Genomic DNA, 24,428 nt, shown 5'->3' on the forward strand with positions numbered 1-24,428 from the left:
GATGATAAACAAAAATATGTGCTACAGACAGGCTGTCCTAGAAGAAGTACGGAGCTGGCAGTCACATCCCCCAAACCTCTGGCAGGAGCTTTCTCCAGACCAGAGGCCACCCAAAGTCACAGTTGCTCTGGGAACATCACCAGCTTCCTCTGCTTCCATCCCATCAGATGAACCCTGTGTGGGGTCCAGCTTTAGCGTCTGACTTGGGAACATAACAGTTACACGGAAAGAAAGCACATCCAGGCTGAGGAAGCTTCTGTTCAGCTCGAATAAGGAAGTGGTCACTGGTTTTGTGTTGCTCCCGCTGGCCTCTGGGACTGTCTCTGCAAGGGAAAACCTGCGCTTCGGTGGCCCTGGTAGGTGGAAGAGGGCTGCCTGATGCCCACGGTGCTCCCGGCTCCCACTTCAGTGTGGGGCTTACTAGCCAGCGCAGCTATCCCCCCAGTACTGTTCACCCTTATTTCTAACCCCCCAAGTTCTCAGAATACAGTGTAGATATTGATGTGATCCTCTGTCCCCAAGTCCACAGTCACCATTTCCCCAGTTACGTTCCTGACCTTCATACAGACAAGAATAATGCCCCAGGTAGCGCAGCATCCTGAATATGTCCGTCTGTCTGTCTACCACTTCTTTATGAGGAACTCTGGTTTCATGACACTTGTAGACTGTCACCCACAGCTGACAAACTTAAAACAAGCACCTCACCAACCAGACTAGTTTTCACCGTATTTAATTGGCATTTGTCACTGACGGCAGAGTGGTTTTGCTTGTTGAAGACCTTTGCTCCTGGGATCTATCTATACCTTGCTTCTGGAATGCTCAGTAGCTGACCTATGGTGAAACTGCGATTGGATCCTCGCTGCGACTAGAATTTCAGGACGTTCCTGACCACCTCAATGTAGCGGTCATCTGGAGGTGGCTTCCTCTGACTTCCCGGCTGCAGGAACTTCTTAATTGTAGGAATGTTGCTCATTCTTGTCTTAAATGCCTGAAACAAGAAACAGTGAAGTGAGGGCCTCATAGCAGTCACAACCATTAGAAAATCAGAATTTTGTCATAAGAGGAGGTGTTTGGACCTTCTGCTTTAAAGGTCAGGGTGTTGGCTCTGAGCTAATTCTCAGTGTATTTGCTAAGTTTTCCTGGTACGGGTTAAGATGTCTTATTAAAAAGGCATTATCATGCTCAGAACATATTAAAAGTTCTTAAATATTTGTTTTCTTTGGCCTGTCAATTCTTGTTTTAGGAATTTAGTAAAAGGGAATAGAAAGAGTGTGGGCAGAAAGAATTGCAACGGGAGTGTGGTGGAACCCGTTAGCAAGGGCCAGCTGGCAGCCTCAGCTGAGTGTGCCTTCCGGAGCCTTCAGGAGCTGGCTTCCCAGTACTTCCTAGCCTCAAAGAAGCATCATGCTCTCTGACACCATACGTTCTGGGAAGCACCCTGCTCTCCCAGGAGCACCATACCCTCTGGGCAACACCCTGACTTCCCAGGGGCACAATACCCTCTGGGCAGCACCCTGCCCTCCCAGGAGCACCACACCTTCTAGGAGCACCATGCTGTCTGTGCTCATGCTCTAAATTTAGGGATTTGGTTTTTTCTTTAGTCTCTGACTATATCTGTTAGGTTTAGAAAGGGCTCTTTATTTATAATAAAAGAACGCTTTCATTATTTTGTTTGTATGAATGTTTTCCTAGCATGTATGTCTGTGCACCGTATGCATGCAGTACCCTCAGAGGCCAGAAGGGATCACTGGATTCCTTTGGGACTGCAGTTACAGATGGTTGTGGGCCACCATGTGAGTGCTGGGAATTGACCCTGCCTCATCTGAAAGAGCAGCTAGTGCTCACGAGAATGTTCTTTACATATAGCCAACCCTGAGAACTGGCATTAAGGCAATACAGTGAAAGGAATGATGATAGAAAGGCAGGCTTGAGATTTTCTATAAGGTATTTCTGTGGTAGCCCAGGAGGGTGTAGGATCTGGGAGAGACGTGCAGGCAGGTGCACTCTGACCTGCAGTTTCCAATGTTCCATACTGGTCTCCACTTGGGCAACCTGATCAGGCTTATCACTCAGAAACCACCTCACCCCCCAACCCACCTCTCCTGCCCCCCATCACATACACACAAAAAAGCCCACCCTCTTTCAGCCTCATGCTGGGCCAGTAGTAATTAGCATTTGTCTTTGAAAGGGCTTGTCTATCTGTTTTGGAGCTAGTGCTTGGCAGATCCTGGGGTTCCAGGGCCTTCCTTGGATTCTTTCTTCTGACCTCTCCTCAGCTCCTGCGCGTTCTGCCCTATTGTCACTTGTAGAGCTACAAAAAGGCTTCTTTTCAAAATTGTATGAGAAGGCCAGGATTTTACCTAGACATTTTAAACATGCTGCAGTGGTTATCTCCGAAATGATTGTCAGCAATTAGCATAACCCTAGAAGCTGTATATATGCACACATACATTTTTAAAAATAGAAATAGCTGCCAGGCAGTGGTGGCACATGCCTTTAATCCCAGGCAGAGGCAGGAAGATCTCTAAGTTTGAGTTTGAGGCCAACCTGGTCTACAGAGCAGATTCCAGGAGAGCCAAGGCTACACAGAGAAACCCTATCTCAAAAACAAAAACAAAAACAACAAAACAATAACCCACCCACCCCCACACAACCAAAACACCCAGAAATAGTTAGAATTCTAACTTAGCAGTTATTTGTAAATAATCTCTGTTCTTTTTCCTTCTTCTTCTTCTTCTTCTTCTTCTTCTTCTTCTTCTTCTTCTTCTTCTTCTTCCTCCTCCTCCTCCTCCTCCTCCTCCTCCTCCTCTTCCTCTTCTCCTTCTTCCTTTCCACAATGGGGTTTCTCTGTGTAATAGCTCTGGCTGTCCTAGAACTCTCTTTGTAGATCTCAAACTCACTGGCCTCAAACTCACAAAGATCCACCTGTCTCTGCCTCCCGAGTGCTGGGGTTAAAGGTGTGCTCCACCATGCTCACCCTACTAACCTCTGTTTTCAAAACAGGGAAAAAAATAACTGAAGTTTGGAAAGACAGCCCAGAGGCTAAGAGCACAGGAGCAGTCTTCAGTTGCCAGCACCAACATGGCAACTCACAACCATCTGTAACTCAAGCCCCCAGGGGATCCCATACACCCCTCTGGCCTCTTTCTGGTACCTCATGCACAAGGTAAACAGATTTACATATGGGCAAACACCTACCCACATTTTTTAAAAAAAGTATTTTAAAAATGAAAGGGAAGTGATGCAAGTGTGATAGCTCATGCCCCTTAGTCCCAGCACTCAGGAGGCACAGTCAAGTGGAAGTCTGTGAGTTCGAGGCCAGCTTGGCCTTTATAATGAGCTCTAGGCCGACAAGGTTATACAGTGAGACCCTGTCTCACAAAACAACAAACAACAACAACAACAGAAAGGGGGTTATCCCTGTCAATAGTCAGCCATGAATGGTAGAGGGGCTCATGGGGCCCTACTGCTCTCAATGGGGAACTATTGGCTATGTTGGATGCTTGGGGAGGGACCACTGTTTTCAGTATGATGTCACTGGTAGCCCACCATGTTTCAGTAACTCTAAATATGACATGAGAAAGGAAAGAGCAGTTCTCTATAGTGGAAGGTGGAGAAACTATCCAGAAAGCATTATAAAAAAAAGAAAAAAGAAAAAAAGAAAGCAAGGCACTGGAGAGATGGAGCAATGGTTAGGGGCACTGACTGCTCTTCTAGAGGACCTGAGTTTGCTTCTCAGCACCTGAGTGGTGGCTCACCACTGTCTGTACCCTCCAGTTCTAGGTGACCCAACACCATCTGCTGGCCTCTGAGGGCATGTGCACGCGCGCACACACACACACGCACACACGCACGCACGCACGCACGAAACTAAATAAGAAAAATAAACAGAAAAGACTATCTTTCTTTTTTTAAAGATTTCTCTATTTTTATGTATACAGTGCTCTGCCTACATGTACACCTGCCTGCCAGAAGAGGGCGTCAGATCTCATTATAGATGGTTATAAGCCACCATGTGGTTGCTGGGAATTGAACGCAGGACCTCTGGAAGAACAGCCAGTGCTCTTAACCTCTGAGTCATCTCTCCAGCCCCAAAGACTATCTTTCATTGTACGCTTTGTTTAAGAAAACCATGGCTAGGGTATAAGAATACATGCTTGTGTCTGCATAAAAGGCAACAGTGGGAGAACACACAAGAAACTAACAAGAGGACAGTGGAAACGAGAGCGTGGGGCCACTGTAGAGATGAGATTTCTCAAATTGTGCCCTTTTTTATGGCTCTGTTTCTTAAAAATGGTATTGTTCTATTGCTCAATGAAAATGAATAATATTATATACCACAGAACAATATTAGTTGACATATAAATATATTATTGGTTGCTGAAAAGAACATTAAACACAGACCACAAAATCTGTATTTAGTATAATCCCATTTTAGGGAAAACAAAGCGACAGGTGAAGAAGTGTCCTGCCCATAACACTTGGGTTGTAAGAGCATAGGTCTTTTTTATTTTCATCTTTTGGTTTAGATAGTGTAAGTGCATGAACATACCTTTTCTTTTGTAATAAGAAGGAAGAAATGATGTTCTTTTTAAAAATATAATACATATTTTTATTTATGATTCAGGTTGCCTGAAATTCTTTATATTAAGAAGATTAACTAATTCCTTTTTAAAATTTCATTTTGTATTGAAAATAGTTATTTTCATACAATACATTCTGATTATGGTTTTCCACCCCTCTCTTTCGTTTCCCACAGCCTCACCCGTCCAACTCCACACCTTCTTTCTCTCTCTCTTAAGAAAACAAAAGACAAACAGGGATAAAACAAAAAGGACAAACTAACAAATAAAAGAAAAAAAAACTAAAGAGCAAGCAGGAGAAAAGTGTATACATGCAGATAGACACACACACAAACAAAACTCATAAAAACTCAAAATTAGAAACATAATAATATAGGCAAAAGGCCAGTAAGGGGGCCCAGACAAAGGAATATGAGACAAAAAGCAAGTAAGCAAGAAAGAAAGAAAGAAAGAAAGAAAGAAAGAAAGAAAGAAAGAAAGAAAGGTCTTCAAAAATACCACTGAGTTTGTCTTGGCCATCTACTGATGGATGAAGTCTGCCCTTAAGTGTGATTTGTATTCCCAGTGAGACGAGTTAGAAGAAACGAATTAGTAACACTTTTCTTAGCAGACAAAATCTAATGGCGCTCTCTGAGAGTTGGAGCAGGAGGCAAAGTAAGTGTGGCAATCAAGAGATTCTTCACTCAAGCTGGAAGGATGCACCCGAGAGATGGACCAGCATCAGGACCACTAAAAGTGGACCGCATCATCTTATAGGAAGGAAGAACAGAGAAAGACTGATATTCTTGCTTCGGCAAGTAACAATGTTCAGAGTACGGACACAGGAATAAAAGAAAGTCCCGAATGGCTATTATTTGTTCTGCAACCATTAAGGACTAAATCTAGGACACCATACACGCTGGCCATGTGCTCTGCCTGTGAGCTCCACGCGCCAGCAGTTTAAACATCCACAGTAGAACCTGAAGTACCCACTTTCCCATCATATGAAGTTCCGTTCCCTAACAGACCCTAGAGTGTAAGTGAGAATAAACAGCCCGGGTAGTCACTGCTTTATGAGATAATTTCTCTTAAGTTTTAAAAATTTGTCTTGGAGGCTCGTATTATCGCAGGCTTTGCTGCATCGCCCAGGGCTGTGTTCACGCTGGTCAGCATCCTACCTGCAGCAGAGGGAAGTCAGAGAGCACGGGAGCGCTGAGCTCTTCCACCATCAAAATGGCTTCTAGCAGCTGTACGTCTGCCCAGCTGAGCTGGTTGCCAACAAGAAAAGCCTCCCCATGGTCTTTTAAAATCTACAGAAAAGAAAAAAAATCATACTTTAATGGAAGTAATGATGAGTTGCCCATCAGTACGTTTGTCCTGTGCAGTTCATTGCAGAGTCTTTGGTGATCTCCAGCGCTGGCAAGAACGGATGATGCCAACACTCTTGCCCGTACCATGAACTGATATTATCTTTTGGGGATGGATCAGTGATTATCAAGGCTCTTGTGCTGGCAATTTCAAAAAGCGTGGATGAGGTTAAGGGAAACTGTACCCACCAGTGCAGAGACCCATGATTGAGAGCCCAGCTGCTGTGACACAAATCAAAATAAGTCACCAGAGGAGTTAGAAGGCCAAACCTGATAAAAGTGACTTTTTCAATACCCAGTGAAAAGCAAATATAAAAAGATACCGGAGTCAGCCCTGAGTAGCAAATACATAAAAGACGGTTTACGCCACAAAGAGGGGATCATATACGTAAGAACTCGGGAAAGGGTCTGAACACGTGACTCAGGGATTAGCAGCACATGACCCTGAAGTAACTCCAGTTCCAGGGGGATCTGACTCACTTTTCTGGCTTCCATGAGTACCAGGCACACACACGATACACAGACATGCATGCAGGCAAAATACTCACACACATAAAGTAAAAATTTTTTAAACCTAAAAAAAATATATTGAAAATAAAAAAGGTCTTAAGTGAGAAAGTAGCAGTATTGACACTTCTTAACACCAAGTAGGCCTTACATAAAAATTGTACTTTGGAATATCTAAATAATAAAAGAGTGGTGTTAAAAAAAAATTCAATATAGCCACAGTTGTCTACAAATGAAAAGAAAATGCCTTTGTTTATATTGAAAAACTGGGTGGAAATAGAGGAAACCAGTTCTCACACTTAACTTTTCGTGACGAGGACTGGTACTATAGTTTATAGTCTACAACTCTGAATAAGGTATTCAAACAAATGAACGCAATACATACTGTGGTCGTTTCAATGAGAAAGGCTGACATTCGTAGATTTGAATGGGGGTGAGAGGGTGAGGGATGAGGGGGTGGGGCTAGGGGGTGGGGCTAGGGGGTGGGGCTAGGGGGTGGGGTTAGGGGTGGGGCTAGGGGGTGGGGCTAGGGGGTGGGGCTAGGGGGTGGGGTTAGGGGTGGGCTTTGAGAGTCTCTCTTTTCCTGCTTCCTGTGGATCCCAGGGTAGAAGTCTCAGCTCCTTTTCCAGCACCATGTCTGCCTGCAAGCCACCATGCTCCCTACCATGATGAGGACTAAACCTCTGAAACTGTAAGCCAGCCCCAATTACATGCTTTCCTTTATGAGAGTTGCCGTGGTCATGATGCCTCTTCATAGCACCAGAGCATTAACTAGGACAAGCATGTTAAAATCTATGATAGAAAATAGCACCACGATGTTACTTATAGGTTAAAACCAAAATAATACTAATAGCACACTCATTGGCCCCCTCTGAATATGCTAGTAATTATTTTTCAGCACTAAATTAAAAAGAAAGCATTTATCTTTCTTGCTTATATAAACCACACTCCAGAGTAACTAAGCGTGCCATAAAGGAGAGAGATTTGGGTTCTGTCTGCCTCTGTCTGACTACATAGCCCAGGGTGATCTTGAGTCTCAGACTCTCCTGTCTTACCTCCAAGGTGCTAAGAATACAGGCGTGCCCTGCTGCACTTGACTTGGGAGATTCGTTGTGTAGAGAATATTCTGTATAACGAATGAAGAGAGCTGGACATGGTGTCTCACACCTGCAAGCCCACACTTAGGAGAAGACAAGAGGACTGGGGCCATGGCTAGCCTAGACTACAGAGTTAAGTATAAGGCTAGACCAGGGTACAGTATTGCAGTGAAAGGGAGAGAGGTGTCAATAATATTTCACATCTATTAATAAATAGCACAGGTTGGCATGGTCTGTTGCATGTTACTGCATTAACACCATCCAAAGAACAACAAGCTCCTTGAGGATTTATGGAATGCCATCTATGAAGCATGCTGGCCAAATAACTGGCCCCAAGTCCAATCAAGATTCGAATTCTAAGCCAGGGCAGTGATGGTGCACTCATTTAATCCCAGCACGCAGGCAGCCGGATCTCTGTGAGTTCGAGGCTAGCCTGGTCTACAGAGTGAGTTCCAGGACAGCTAGAGCTAAAACAGAGAAACCTTGTCTCTAAAAACAAAACAAAAGCAACACCAAAAAGATTCGAATTCTAACTTCCAATTTACAGGGCATTCGGGAACGGTGGATTACACTGTATTGACTAAAATCCAGCCCAAGAAATCACATAAAAATGCAATACAAAAGAAGAGGAAAAAGCCGGGCGTGGTGGCGCACGCCTTTAGTCCCAGCACTCGGGAGGCAGAGGCAGGTGGATCACTGTGAGTTCAAGGCCAGCCTGGTCTACAAAGTGAGTCCAGGACAGCCAAGGCTACACAGAGAGACCCTGTCTCGAAAAACCAAAAAAAAAAAAAAAAAAAAAAGAGGAAAGCCGGGTGTGGTGGCGCATGCCTTTAACCCCAGCACTAGGGAGGCAGAGGTAGGCAGATCTCTGAGTGCGAGGCCAGCCTGGTCTACAAAGTAAGTCCAGAACAGCCAACGTCCACAGAGAAACCCTGTCTCAAAAAAAAAAGGGGGCGGGGGAGGCAAGAAAGGGGACCTAACAGATAAAAATGGTGCTCAAGTTTTCTAATTAGGATGGTAAAGTTGGGTTTGACCCACATTTGAATAGGTGAATCGTTTTAAAGTGCTTTGGGAAGTATTAGGACAGAGACTCCTCAATTTAAATTCTGCAGTACGTGACAGACTCAACTGTGTGACATTTGAAATAGAAGGTGGTTCAGTGACACTGACACTGTCCCTGCACCCACAGAGCTCTCAGCTAGAGTGCTGAAGACTGACAGAGCCCTACACTACAGTTTACTCAGTGTCTTACACAACCTTTAGCTGTGGGCTCTACATGAATAGATCTTCCTTACCATTCTATGCGCTGCCCTGAAGGCTCAGAAACTGACCACATGTGTTGCGAGGACAGTTTTCATTGGCATTTTCTACTGAATGCTGCACAAAAACTTCTAATTTAAAAGCTTTTGTCTTTTTTTAATTTTTTTAAATTAAGGCACAATTAGCCTCCAGTACCAGGCCAGGAATTCAAAGTAGTGACACCTTGGGTTATAAAGGATTATTGATTCTTTAAAAAAACAGAACAGAAAGCTGGATTCAGTGGCACTTGTAATCTCAGCACTCGGGGAGGCAGAGGCAGGCAGATCGCTGTAAGTTTGAGGCCAGCCTGGTCTACAAAGTGAGTCCAGGACAGCCAAGGCTATACAGAGAAACCTTGTCTGGAAAATAACAACAACAAAACCCAGAACAGAAGGGAAATTGTTTTACTAGAGGGCCTATAATTTTCCTTGTAATCTGTTCTGCAATCTATATTATTAGAGTTTGACCTAAAGTGCTAGAAAGATGATCCAGTGCTTAAAAGCACTGTTTGCTCTTCTAACAATCCTGGTTCAATCCCCAGAACCCAGATAGTGCCTCACAGATACCTGTAACCCTAACTCCAAGGGTTCAGATACCCTCTTCGGGCCCCCATGGGTAGCAACAGGCATTATGCGGTGCACAGACATACTTGCAGGCAAAACACCCATTCATAGTATAAATAAATAAATAAATAAATAAATAAATAAATAAATAAAATTTAAAAAAGTTTTGACCCCATCTTAGTTACTTTTCTGTTGCTATAATACTAAGGCAACTTATAGATGGCAGAGTCTATTTGGGGCTTACAGGTTCAGAGGGTTATAATCTGTGACCATCACGGCAGGGAGCAGGCAAGAGGCAGGCAGGAATGGTGCTTCAGACACAAGCATGAGGCAGAGTGAGCTCAGTAGGAATGGCGTGGGCTTTTGAAACCTCAAAGGCCACCACAGCGACACCTGCCCCCCCCAACAAGGCCACACCTTCTAATCCTTCCAAGACAGTTCCATAAACTGGCAACTAAGCATTCAAACACATGAACCTACGGCGGCCGTTCTCATTCAAACCCACAGACCCTATAGCAGGCAAGTTCTTATACAGTTTGCCTTTTTTAGAGCTGTATTTGTTTTATGTTGGGTGACTACGTATGGGGGAGGGGGAGACCATGTACCACGGCACGCATGAGGAGGCCAGAGGACAACCTTCAGGAGCTGTCTCTCCCCTTCCACCATCTGAGTCCGCAAACCTGACAGCAGGAGCCTTTACCCGCTGGTAACCCTTCTCGCCTCTCTGTCTCAACACGGATTGGTAAATATTCTGCTTACCGGGCGATATGCAAGCTTACCTTTTCAAACACAGGGAAGTAACGGGTTTTCGCTCTCTTCACTATAAAATCATAGTTCTCCTCTTTTTCCTGAGGGGGTTTAAATGCAGCGTGGGCGATCATCATCATCAGGTCCTGGGTGCCGTCAGTGTACATGTCTATCCTGAAAACACACCGTAGACTCCCATTGGAAAGCAGATTCCATGCATGGTGTTGGCAAGTGGCACGTGGTTCTCCCAATAAGCCTCGACTCTTAGATCTAGCCAGGTGAAGGTAGGGCCTCTGGGAACATTTTTTTTGAATCAAAGGACATAGGAAAGGTAATAGATACCTCTATGTTGAAGTCTGCCACAGTCAGAGTGGGATTAGGATGGATTAGCGATTAAAAAAAATACTTAATAAAAAGTGTTATATCAAGCAGACATATGGGTGAGCCCAGCTGGGATAGTTCCAGCTGAGGCCAGATTAGAGGCCACCCAGAAGCCCACAGTCAAGTGCTTGCTAACTGAAGAAATGGCTTTCAAGTTGATAGCAAAACAGGCCATTGATGAAACCCGTAGACAATTGCTTCCTAATTGAAACGGGGGTTTCAAGTTGATAGCAAAATAGGTCATTGACACAATGCTCAAGGCTTGTTTGCCAAAATCAGCCATTTGCACCTTCGTGTAAAACACTTTATCAGGTTTTCTGAGAACCTAGGTTGCTAGGCATGCATATGAGAAGATTATTAGCTGACTAGTGTGAACTGCATACAGAAAGAGAGTGTGGGGCTGGAGAGATGGCTCAGAGGTTAAGAGCACCAGCTGTTCTTCCGAATGTCCCGAGTTCGATTCCCAGCACCTACATGGTGGCTCACAACCACCTGTAATGAGATCTGGTGCCTTCTTGTGGTGGGCAGACACACGTGTGGGCAGACTACTATATAAATAATAAATAAATCTTTAAAAAAAAAAAAAGAGAGAGAGAGAGTGTGGCCTATGTTCTCAGCACAAAGCCACGCCAACTCTAGCAACAGCACCGCCCCCCCCACCCCCGACTTTCTCCCTTCAGGCACCATTGAAAAATGCAACCAAATCAGGTCTCAGTTGCTGGGCGACCATAGAAACTTGGTTAAAACTGTAGAACCGAAATGAACACTAAGGTACCGGACTCTCTCTTTCAGGTCTTTCCCATACAAGTTGTGCTTGGCAGCAAGGTAGCTCAGGATGGCTCTAGTCTGTGTCAGCGGCATGCCGTCAATTTCAACCAAAGGCAATTGCTCAAAAAGCAGGCGTCCATCTGCGATGCGAAAGAGAGGGGGGTGGGGCGGTAAGATACTCATCTTTAATGGTTTCAACCCACCTGCAGGATGATCCAACTAACTCCAGGGGATGGTTTTTAGTTTTCAGTTAAAATAATGAATGCCAGTCCCTGGTGGGTAAAGAAATGCCAATCGTTTGTTTTGTGTCAAATCTGAGCTTTGTTTGATTACTTCATGCGTTTTTGTTTGTTGAACAAAAGCAATTTCTAAAAGATTTTTCTATATTTACTCGAATACATACAAACATGTGCATACACACACACACACATACACACACACACACACACACACACACATTTATATAGTTAGCATTTCTAGTTCTCAAAGCTTAAAAGTGTAAGTCTATCGGCATTTGGGCATGAAAGGTTGCTAAGAATCCGTTGCCCTCGGATGTTCTGAGTTGGGACCAAAGTCTGAGAATATGCATTCTTTTAAAAGCACATTGCTTACTGCTATAGGCACACACGACAGCAGGAAGCACACAGCAGCAAGAACACATCACATACAGTCCTGGGCTCAATGTCTCTTTCGATCCATCCTACCAAGTACGTTCAGATGAGCTCCTTATCTGAGCTTCAGAATCCTGTCTCTTACAATAGTATCTACTTAGCAGGGTTATGAAAGCATGACAGGAGGCAACAGCTATAAAACAATGCCAACAATCAAAGTGAATCAAAACCAAGTTTTCACTGGTGACCTCTCACAATCACTATAGTTTATCATTGCTTAACAGCAGGAAGACGTTCTGAGGCTTGTGTGTTAGGTAACTGTGTCCTTGTGCGGACACTGCAGAGTGTACTCACACAAACTAAGATGCCCAGAGTCACTAGCCAAAATAATCTAACGAGAACACCATTCATGTATGAAGTTCATTGTTGACCAAAGGTCTTTGTGTAGCCTGTGATTATAATGCATGTGAAGACAAACATGGTGCTCTTCTTATGAAGAAAGGACTAGATCTTCAGTTTCCACCAATACCTTCCCACTGTCCTCATGAACGAGAAATTTTGCCCAAGCTTGGAACCATACCTCACTAGTGTAGTGTAAAGGCCACAGGACTTCTCTGATGTCTTTGTCTGTTTGAGGCAGGGTTTCTCTGTGTAGCTCTGGCTGTCCTGGAACTCCTTATAGAGACCAGGCTGGCCTCAAAGTCAGAGATCCGCCTGCGTCTGCCTTTCAAGTGCTGGGATTAAAGGCATCCCCCACCACGCCTGGCGACTTCTCTGCTTTCTAATGCTGCTCACTTAAGGCACTGGAGGACGGTGAACATCACTGTAGGAAACAGTGACAGCTCTCCAAGACCCAGTGTCCCTCTCTTCCCAGATGGTAGGCAAGCCTCTGGCTTTTCTGGTTCTGCTTTCTGGTGTGTAACAGTGCCTGTCTGACCATTTACATAGTTTCACCAAGTGATGACCTTGTAACCGTTCTTTGTAAGCAGCAGAGTTGTGATGAATGGAGAGGCTCACAGGCTGTGTTACAGATACTCACTGCCACATTTAGTCAACACTGAATGCACAGCTTAGTGCTGCTGGGCCCTGTGCTGCCACTCATGAGTGACAAGACCAGCTAGAAATGGTGCCTGCTCCAAGAAGCTGACCATATTTTTCAGAGAAAATTAAAAAAAAAAAAAAAAAATCCCAGATCAAGAAAATAGGAAAAGCCAAGAGAATGTCATCCTGGCTGTGATCCCAGCACTTGAAGAGGCAGAGGCAGGTGGATCTCTGTGAGTTCCAGGCCAGCCTGGTCTACAAAGCAAGTCCAGGACAGCCAGGGCTACACAGAGAAACCAGTCTTGGAAAACAAAACAAACGAACAAACTAAAGACTCTAAACCAAAACAACAACAACAAAACAAGAAAGCAGGAAAACATCTTTGACACTGTTTAATTCTTTTCTCTAACAGAAGGCACCTCAGAGGCCAAGGGAAATGAGTGTAATCTACCAAACTCACATGGTCTTGAAACAGCTAAGCAAATGACAGTGAGCCTTCTGCTTCAGGCTTCTCTGCTGTCCTATGTTTCCCCTGCTCAGAACAGGGGGGCCTAGGAGGATGTCCCCAGTGTGACAGCACCATCACAGGGAGGCCTAGGGCACTGTGGGGCTGTTTGGGAACACTGCCTGATGGACTGCTCATCAAAAGGCTATGGAGCTATAGTCACTTACTCAATATCTGCAAGTACCCACCATAAGCCAGAGGCTGACCTTGGAGTGAAAGGAGGAAAATCAAAGAGAAGGAGGAAGTTCAGAAAAACAACCAAGTCCCTGCAAAGGAACTGGGGAAAAGGGTGGCCATGGCTTTCCACTTCGGGGAGACCTGCTGGCACGTAGTTAAGCCGTGGACACAGAGATCACTTTCGTGTGACAGAAATGAAACAAGGAGGCAGACAAGGTAAAGTCTTGCCCAAAGCTGTACAATCTCTTGGGTGACAGTCTGTGGCCCTCTTAGACTAATTTGCAACTACATGACTGTGGGGCAGCCACGGGGGGGATGACGTGATTGATCTTCAGGCAATGGCAGCGGCTTTTAGGTTCTTGAGAGTCTCAGCAATGCTGCTGAAGCACTGCTCTTTCTTCCCGGTGTGAGAAAATTTTCTGGTAATTGTACTACTAGTAGTTGGTCTTTTTCTGCGGTCAATTAAGCCAGGCATAATGGTCTAAGATGCTGAGGCAGGAGGACAGGAAATTCAGGGATAGCCTGGACTACATTGTAATGCCCCATCTCCTACTACAGAGATACGATCTATGCTCATTGTCACTGTTTACAATAGCTGGGAAACAGTGTCAAAGATAGTTCCCAGCCCATGAACTAACGAGTGGAGGATGAAAATGTGGTCCATATATATAATGGAATTCTACTCAGCCCCAAAGAAAAGGAAAAGCATCACATCTGGAGGAAAATGGATAGAACTGGGAAATACTATACCGAGTGAAGTGTCCGAGGGCCACAAGACAAATGTCCCATGTCCTTTCTTTCTTTCTTTTTTTTTTTCTCAAGATTTACTTACTTATTACACATACAGTGCTCTGCCTGCATGTACACCTGCAGGCCAGAAGAGGGCACCAGACCTCATTACGGATGGTTGTGAGCCACCACGTGGTTGCTGGGAATTGAACTCAGGACCTCTGGAAGAGCAGACAGGGCTCTTAACCTCTGAGCCATCTCTCCAGCCCCCCCCATGTCCCCCTAGCCTCACATTTGTAGACGTATGTGCTTAATGCTTAAATTGGATAATGTGTAAAAGCAAGGAAGCTAGAAAAAGGAGGAGAGAGGAATCAAGAAGTTCTTGGGATGGGAACAGACTGCACATAATACAAAAGTAGAAGGGGGCAAGACGTGGGACCCATCAAAGAGGGAGGGAAGAAAGAACATAAGGGCCAAATGATGAGGAAGTGAGATACGATACCTCAAGTGCTGACATGGTATATGTCTGTTGTAGTCACTAAGTCAGCAGCTGAGATCCTGCACTGAGCCAGCATTGAGCCTGCACAAGACTGGGCCTGCCAACACTCGGTCGTGGGGAGGAGGGAGGAGAAGGGTTAACCAAAACATGGGAGACAGGAAGAAGCCATATGGAAACCAACCATCTAATTAAAAATATTGTTAGAGAGAGAGAGAGAGAGAGAGAGAGAGAGAGGCGGGGGAGGGGGGGAACCAAGATACACCTGTAAACGTTGTTCCTAAAAGCCTTGAGTTATTAAACAAAAATATCAGTGGTCCCTTGTGAGTCATTGGTTTGCGAGGTCCCAGAAGCCCCCAAATAATGCAAGCCATCGTGTTGCTCTTGGCTTCCCACCAGCACTAGACTCTACTTCTGAGGACACCACTCCCTTTGGCTTCAGGACATGGAGAAATCAAGCCTGAACTGAACCGGAAGTCGCATCCCTGCGGCTAGCTCTCATCAGACTGTAACACCCTGCAGAGGCTTCTGGGGGAGAAAACCCATCCCCCCCCACCCCCACCCATGGTCTCACCCAGCTGCAGACCAAGCATGCTACACCACTGATCTGCCAGGCAAAACGTGCTCACTGGTGCAATAGTCCCATGACTATTATGGGAATGATCAACTACTTTCTGGTTGGATTTTAGACCCCCCTGTATAGGAAAGGGCTCATGCTGTAACTTGGTCCAAGGCCTATGGCTGAGGAGGGCATAAACTCAAGGGAGTATCTAGTACTCTGGCTTGCTAAAGGGCATGTTGTCCAAATACGTCCTAAACATTTATATTTATGTTCACAGAGTAGTGCTGCAGTCAAACCTTGGTCAAGAACTGTTCCTTTTTGTTGTGGGTGGCAGGTGCAGAGGCTCCTTAATGGTCAAGGAGCTGAGAAAAGTGACTGGTGACTGCACAGGACATGTATATCACTCTTCCCCAAGACTTCCAGCGGCACCATGAAGGAGGGGTCAGCATGAACGTAAGTGGAAGGATGGGAAGGGATGCTGTAAAAGGCTCTCTCTGGACCACTGCACTCAGGGAACCATAGCAGTTATGTACTGTGGCTAGCTCAAGCCTGGGCCCATCAGCATTCCACCACGGATGGGGGAAGGGCATCAGGGCCCCACTCTTCCTGGAGGAGCCACTGGTAGTTAATGGATACGGGAGGAGGGGAAGTCGTATTCATCACGGGTGTGGCCACTTGTAAGCTGCCCACGCTCCAGTAAATAGGCCCCCAGCCATGCTCACAGAAACAGATCTAACTGCTGGCCGGTGGTGGTGTGGGCCTTTAATCCCAGCGCTCGGGAGGCAGAGGCAGAGGCAGGGGGATCTCTGTGAGTCTGAGGCCAGTCTGGTCTACAGAGCAAGTTCCAGGATGGCCCAGGCTACACAGAGAAACCTTGTCTTGAAAACCCAAATAAATAAATAAATAAATAAATAAATAAATAACAGTTCTAACTAAATTCAGTGATTAAAAAAGTACAAAAGGGGGCTGGAGAGATGGCTTAGCGGCTGAGAGCACTGATTGCTCTTCCAAAGGACCCGGTGTTCTTTGGAATTCCCAGCACCCACACGGCAGCTCACAACTGTCTGTAACTCCAAGATCTGACACCCTCACACAGACATACATGCAGGCAAAACACCAATGGACATAAAATAAAAATAAATAAAAAAATTTTTAAAAGTACATAAGATGATTTGCTGGGAAGAAAAAAACACTCAGTAGGAGGAAGAGAAGATATGTGAGGGTAATGGAGTCAGGGAGGTGTGATCATAATCATTTACGTGCATAAATGTAATTATCAGCGAATAAATTTTAAAGGTAAAAAATGGATAAGGTGGGCTGGAGAGATGGCTCAGAGGTTAAGAGCACTGACTGTTCTTCCAGAGGTCCTGAGTTCAATTCCCAGCAAACACATGGTGGCTCACAACCATCTATAATGTGATCTGACGCCCTCTTCTGGCCTGCAGGGGTACATGCAGATATGGTTTAGTCTCAATTCTATTCTGTGTGCCATAATTTGATAAATCTATGGAAAACACCAAGAAGAATAGATTAGATGTACAAGAAGTGGGAGCTATTCTCCTTACCTGCTCCCAGCCACCAGGACAATCTGTTTTGTCCTGTTTGTTTTTTTCGAGACAGGCTTTCTCTGTGTAGCCTTGGCTATCCTAGACTCACTTTGTAGACCAGGCTGGCCTCGAACTCCCAGAGATTCCCCTGCCTCTGCCTCTCAAGTTCTGGGATTGAAGGCGACAAGACAATCTTAAGAATTGTTAAAGGGAGTCGGGTGCTGAGCCACTCAGAGCTAAGGACCCTATAGCACTGTCCTGACTGAGACCAGTGCTGTCGGATACTTGTTATGTAGGAAGGCTGCAGAGATCATGTAATTAATACATCAGCATCGCATCAGGAAGACAGGGATTAATCAGCCCATGATTGTGAGGATGTTGGTGCCGGCCTCTTCTAGAAGCTGCCGTCCCTGAGGCCTGTGTTCTATGGGATGAGCTCTTCCAGAGAGACGTGGTTTTATTTTTCCAGCAAGACAGCACTGAATAAATTGATGCTTACCCTTTCGCAACTTCTCATATTGTTCTCTCGTCTCAAGAAATTCTTCCTCAAACTAGAGTAAGGACAGAGAGACACTGTTAGAACTTCAATATAGGAAGCATGGAGAAAGAGAGAGAGACTCTGACACCTTTCGGAAATGCCTGAAAGCCTCCAGAGTAAAATCCAAAAGGGACCCGCAAAGTTGTCGGCTACAAGTGTGATGGGGCATGCGTTCAGAGATTAGCTTTCGGGGGTGTCTGACCTTCTGACATTGTGACATGATGCTGTCACCTACTAATGTGTTGGCTGCACTCACAGCTATCCTGGGATGCATGTGGCTAGGAGAGCTGCTGGTTGGACGACTCTGAAGAGATGACACGGGACCAGAAGACCTTTGGGTGGTTTACCTCTATGGAGGATCCACAAGCCCGTTTTCCCATTTTTTGCTTTGCCTCAACTAGCTCGTCCATGACTCCAAACTCTTGTCCTTGCCCCAGACTTCTCCAGTGAGTTCCCCCTCTTTCTTCTCTTCTCTTCCCCTTCTTTGGTTTTTATAAATTTTCCCTTCATTTCAGCCAAATTAAGTTTATGTTTGAGACTGATATATCCAAAAGAGCCTACTCAAGTGAGGCTATGGTCATTTACTGATGGGATTCCTAAAGCTTTGTGAGGGCGATTTTTGTCCTTCACATCTTGAGACGGGGTGGGACAGATGACCAGACTAGGGAGGAGATCTCAAATGGGAGAAGTGGAAAGCAAAAACAGCAGTGAGCCCTTGTTCCGGAGGAGACGCCTGGGAGAGACGTGACAATTCTAAGACATTTCTAGAAAGTCAGTGCACAGAGTCAGCAGATCTTATATCTCGGCCAGGGCTCCAGCTAGCAGGGGTTCAATGGCCTCAGAAAAAGCAACCAGTCCCAAGGCAGGGAGTGAGCTAGTCTTCCCTTAAGACTTTTTCATCTCTGGGAGCTTCAGACTCCCCCAGGCCCTCAACTCCTTGCCCCTCGGTCCCTGCACCTCATGACTGTAATCTCTCCCTTTTCTCTCAGCTAAGAAAACAGTTGGAAAGAAAGGGAAGACGGACAAAGGACTTAAGCTACCACCCGCGACCAGGAACAAACCTCCACTCCGGCCGCAGCCAGCAGCCAGCGGATCGACTCCATCTTGCCCCTGCCATAGAAGTAGTAGAGCTTGGGTTTGGCGTCCATGACTCCTGGTTCAGAGTTCCCTAAAGGGCAGCAGTAAAGAAAACATTTGAAAGGCAAACTAGTACACATTGTACGCTTTGTCTCCATTTATAGCTGTGACGAAACTGCGTGAGGATGCTCACACAGGAGGCTAAGCTATGGCGGAAAAGGCCAAAGGCAGGGTAGGGGGCTGCTCTTGTGGCAAGTGACTGTGACTGAGGAAAGGCTTTGTGGTTCTATGCTGTCAACAATGTCCCACTTCTTGAGCAGGAATAGCAGCCTTTAAAGTTATCTGTTAAATCAGGCAGTGGTGGTACGCTTTCATCCTAGCACTCAGGAGGCAGAGATAGGCAGATCTTTGCGTGTTCGAGGCCAGCCTGGTCTACAAAGTGAGTCCAGGACAGCCAGAACTACCCAGAGAATGTGTAGTCCCAAAAATGAATCCCATCTCCCTGCAAAAAAACTTACGAAATAGCATGAAATATGTTAATCACTCACTTTCCAGACAAGTCATCTGGACAGAAATTAAACAAAGAAACATATGAATTAAATGACAGCATAGATCAAATGGACCTAACAGAAATCTACAGAATATTCCACCCAAACCCCAAGTCATGCATATTCTACTCAGGAGCCTATGGACTCTTCTCTGAAACAGGCCATGTACTGTGACACAAAACAAATCCTAACAGTTAGAAAAACTGAAATAACCTTGTGCACCCTCCCTGGCCACAATGTGATAAGAGCACAGCATGCTCTTCCAAAGGTCCTGAGTTCAATTCCCAGCAACCACATGGTGGCTCACAACCATCTATAATGAGATCTGGTGCTGCCTTCTGGCCTGTAGGTGTATATGCATGATAAATAAATAAATCTTAAAAAAAAACAAACACACATTACTGAACAATGGCTGGGTCAAAGAAATAATCAATGAGGAAATTTATAAAAATTCCTCAAATCAAATAAAAATTAAAACAAGCACAACATACTATCTAGGACACACTAAAGGCAGTCCTCAGAGGGAAATGTATGCTCTGGGGCTAGGAAGCGACCGGACGGATGGCTCAGCAGGTGAGAGCACTGGCTGCTCCAGCAGAGGACCCTAGTTCAATTCCCAGGTGGCAGCCCTCAGCTTTAACTCCAGATTCAAGGCAATCAGATGCCCTCTCTGGCCTCCTTGAGCACTGTGTGTATTTAGTATACTTACATATATGCAGGCAGAACACTCATATGCAGAAAATAATAATAAATATATGGTTTTCTTTAATCAGAAAAAGCACAAATAGTGCCTTTATGATACAACTCAGGAATTTAGAAAAACAGCAACAAATCAGACCCAAATCTAGTGGATGGGAAGAAATAAATCAGAGCAAAGTGAAAGAAAAAGAAACAAAGAAGAGAGAAAGAATCAGTGAACCTAAGAGCTGCTGCCTGAGAAGCTAAAAAAGGGCCCAGACCCCTGACCCACTTAACCAAACGTCAGACGGGAAGAATCAGCGGTGAGCAGGGAAACACGGTCACAGACACCAAGGCTTGAGAACCGACAAACGAAAGGTGAAAACTCGGAGCAAGGATTCAGGGTAACATCACTCACAGTGGGCGGGCAAGGAGTCAGGGCCACCCGCCCCATCAACCATAAATCAAGAAAATGACTCAGTTGGATATGGTGAAACATGCTTTTAATCCCAGCACTCCGGAGACAGAGGCAGGAGGATCTCTGTGAGTTTGAGGCCAGCCTGATCTACATAGTGAGTTCTAAGATATTGAGGACTACACAGAGAAATGTTTCCCAAAAAAAGAAAAGAAAACGTGTGTGTGTGTGTGTGTGTGTGTGTGTGTGTGTGTGTGTGTGTGTGTGTGTGTACACACAAGAGAGAGAGAGAGAGAGAGAGAGAGAGAGAGAGAGAGAGAGAGAGAGAGAGAGCGCACCCCACTGGCTTGTACAAGCCGATGGATATATTTTCTTAATTCAAGTGTCTGATGCTCAGATGATCCTGGTTGTGTCAAGTTGTAGGAAGGGAAGAAAAAACAAACAAACAAACAAACAACCCTAACAAGCACAGAATTAGATTATATGCACATGTAAATTCGTCCAATGCTGCAGGATAGAAGCCTAAAGCAGGTCCTCTAATCATTTCTTCTTGACTAAACAAAGATTGGTAATGTAGAAAACCAACATTGTTTATCCTTCAAAAGAAAACCCAGTTTTCTCATTGTTTAAAAGTACATTGTCAGAGTTTTTTTTAAAAATGCAGGAGAAATACTGATTTTGTCCATAGTAGACGGAGAAAACAAAAGAACAGTTTGTCCTGAATTTCATTCAAACACCAGCATTCTGAGAAACTGGATGCCAGTTGGCCCACACTTAGCAACTCTGGTTTCTACTCCTGCAGAGCTGTCTGAGCACGTATTAGTTAAGCAGAGCTAGTTTGCCAAGTGGGCTTTTTGTATGATGACCTTGGAGTTGAACCCTACGCACAAGGCTTCAGATGTGCAGCTGTACGCAGCACCTCGCCCTGGAGCACGGCAGATGTGCAGCTGGACGCAGCTCCTCGCCCTGGAGCCATCGTGTGCAACAGCTCTTGGCTAGTTGGATCACTGCCTAGATGAAAAAGAAGTCCAGAACCGTCTGGAAAAATGGAAGAACACTTCCCCTAATACAACTGCATGAGTTGGGCCACAGGTACCAGCTCAAATTTCAGCTCTAAGCTGGGCTTACTTATGAGACTGAAAGGAGATAGCGCGTGCAAATGGCTAAACATAGCAACCTAAAAAAACGCCCCTTCTCCGTCGAAGGTTACAGCCGCATCTGCTTGTGAGAAAAGAAGTCAACCTTGCTTCTGTTAGAAGCGAGCAGCATCCTTCTATGTGCGCTTCTGAGCTGATTAGGAAGGAAGAGGTCAGAGCTGGAGAGATGGCCCGACTGTAAGAGCGCTGGTGGCTCTTTCAGAGGACCGGGGTCCCCATCTCATCGCCCACATGGTGGCTGACAATAGTCAGTAACTCCAGTCCCAAAGGACCTGACACCCTTTTCTGGCATCCTTGGGCACTGCACACATGTGGTGCACAGACATATACGCAGACAAAACATCCATTCACAAATTTAAAAAGGAAAGGACATGTGGAGACCTGGCCCAGATGAAGTTTGGGAAACTGAGTCTAGAGTGAAAATTTAATCAGCTTGCCCTAGGGTGGGGTGGGGTGGGGTTGGGGGTGGGGGAGTCGGTCCCCAACTCCTGTCTATTCTTGCTATGAACTAACTACTGGGCCAGCCTGGAAGACAGGTAGGTCTTCTGTGTTTGATGTGGCCAGCTAGCAGAGGCTCCTGCATGAAACCAGCCCATCCAAAAAGCTCTCACTTAGTTACGTGTATTTTTACTGCAGCCACACAGCTCTTCCATGGGGCAGAGGGTCTGACCCAGGTGCTTGCATTAAATATCCTCTCCCCGTCTCCCATACTCAGAAACTAAACTGCTTACCAGGCAGGTGGATTGGTTTGTGCCAAGGGCTTATCTACTTGCTTAGACGAAAAACGTAAAGTCAAGAAAGAGACTCTTACTTACGTAGATCCTTGAGGCTGCTCTAAACAAAGTGAGCCGCCGTCATGTGGTATTTAAAGGCTAGGGCAGGTCTGAGAAACAAACAAGAACCTTAGCAGAGCTTGCTTCAAGAGCCCCAGTGTCTCAGCTGAGCACAGCTCCCTGCAAAAGTGGGACCAGAAGGAAAACTCCAGTGTTTGATCATTTGGGTTAACCTTCTGAGCATATGGAGTACATACATAGATATAAAAAGACTTTCTTTACTGTTAAAGCACCATGGCATGCTACGGCTGGGGCCTGCCTCCTTTCTAAGTAGGTTAAAAAAGTAAAAAAAAAAAAAATATATATATATATATATATATATATTAAATATATAAAATATATAAAATATATATATGTATTTTCAAATTCCGCTTTGCATGTTATATCAACCAGTCAGTTAGGACCACGCCCTGCCCTGCCCCCCCAACCCCCCACCCCCACCCCCACTTAAATCTTACGTGCTTATTTTTGAACTTGGAGTTAATATATAATGTGTGAGGGTGTTTCGGTGTGCCCAGTCGTACAGAAGCTGTAACAGCGCAAGCCTGTGAAGGCTTGAATCGATGTCCACTGGCTATTTTCTTCAGAATCACCAAAGACCAGGAGTTAGACAGACTCTTAGGGGGGCATGAATACATAGTAAAGATGATGAACTTCCAGAATGGCTGGCTGCTTCTACATCCTCCTGGCTTGAGCTAGAAGCCTGGCCCCTTAAACCAATGGCCTTGGCCGTCCCCCTCCCCCACCAACCCCCCACCTCCACCCCACCGACCAGCAGGTCCACTTTTGATGGACTAGCTCAGCGAGTTCTTGGCGGGATCAGGGTTGGTTTACATAACAGTTGCAGGCCAGAAAAAAAAAATTCTTTCTTCAAACTGACCAATTTCTCCCCTAAACTAGTGGAGAAAAACCTCTTTAGACGCTTTCAAAAAGCCCAGTCTTTGAGAAGAGACCGATTTTTTGGCGTCTGCGTTGCAGAGGGTCTTTTTTTCTTCACGTGTGTGGTTCCTTATTCCCAAGAAATGCCTTTTCTTCAACTGCTGATCTCCTGTTGGAGATTTCTTCAGTGCTACCTGTGGCAGTCAAGACTTTGCCTGCCTTTTAGTTATTTAATTGGCAGAGAAAATGAACCTTATCAAAACCTCTAGACTGTACCAACTAACTATCTACTATGCAGAAAAAGGTGTGCCTTTTATCTGGCCTAAGCAAGCTTTGAGATCATGAACATGAAATAAATCACAAAGCTAAAACAATTGCTGATTATAAGCTGTAGATTTAGCAAAACAGTGTAACTATTCAGTGCAAGAGGAGTACACACACACACACACACACACACACACACACACACACACACACACACACTCACCTTATTCTTTCAGGATGTACTCTCCAGGCACTCGAGAAAGAAGCCGTTAAATAAATCGTGGCCCTTCAGATCTGATTGAAATCTCTCCGCCCACCAGCCATTGAGCATTTAGGAACTGCACACGCCTCCGAGGACTCACTTTACACCCGCTGTTCGTTAACACTTTCTTCCCCGGAGGGGAAGAACTGGTTTGCTCTAGAAGCTTTCACTGGCTCATCCAGCAAACGTTACACGCTTTTGAGTACACTCTTGAGGTGTTGGCGCTAGAGAGAGGGCATGACGACTCCAATTCCTGTGCTGGCAGCGTTTACGTTCTTTATGGGAGAAGCTAGGTAACATAAGTGTTAGCGTACAGGCGATTCAGGGGCCTGCCCCCTGGGACCTAGCAACGTCTTACGTCATCACCCGCAGCCTCCAGGTGCCGCCAGGTGTATGGGGGTGGGGGGCGATAAAAAGGTCCATACACTAGCCTGGCTCTCTCTGTTCAAGCGATCTCTTTCTCTTACTCTCTCTGATCCCCAAGTCCTCCCCCCCCTCCCCCCCACACCTCGGAATGAACCTGGTTTATCTTTCAGATGGCTTTTAAACCTAAGGTGGAGGCAGTCCACTCCTCGGGGACATTAATCCACTTAGAACAACAGAGCCCTCTAGGACCTCGTCCTTTCTTAAGAGGTGCTACCCCTCAAACCCGTTGCATAATGCACAATGGGTTAAGTTTCTGTAACAGGCCTGGCGGAAATAAAGATACTTTAATCTCTCGATCGGACAAATGGGTTGTTCAAACAATGAACCACAAAGAAATGGGACTCTTCCCCAGGAATCTGCACATGGGAGAAAGGAAAGGTCCCGGGCCGAAG

The 24,428-nt window shown here is 45.4% G+C and overlaps 1 protein-coding gene across 1 annotated transcript; it reads right to left on the reverse strand.

Annotated features, from left to right (window-relative positions):
• Positions 1-714: 714 nt before the first annotated feature.
• On the reverse strand, positions 715-23,887 carry LOC311581646 (glutathione S-transferase A4). Its single transcript, XM_084754100.1, has 7 exons — positions 23,572-23,887; positions 18,559-18,665; positions 17,459-17,510; positions 11,299-11,431; positions 10,175-10,316; positions 5,741-5,872; positions 715-988 (listed from the first exon to the last, which is right to left on the reverse strand). Exons 2-7 carry the CDS (start codon positions 18,643-18,645, stop codon positions 866-868), a joined length of 669 nt encoding a protein of 222 aa, XP_084610226.1. The 5' UTR covers positions 18,646-18,665; positions 23,572-23,887; the 3' UTR covers positions 715-865.
• Positions 23,888-24,428: the final 541 nt, after the last annotated feature.

This window comes from Acomys minous (genome assembly GCF_964271855.1).
Source record: "Acomys minous genome assembly, chromosome: 13".
NCBI classification, from domain to species: domain Eukaryota; kingdom Metazoa; phylum Chordata; class Mammalia; order Rodentia; family Muridae; genus Acomys; species Acomys minous.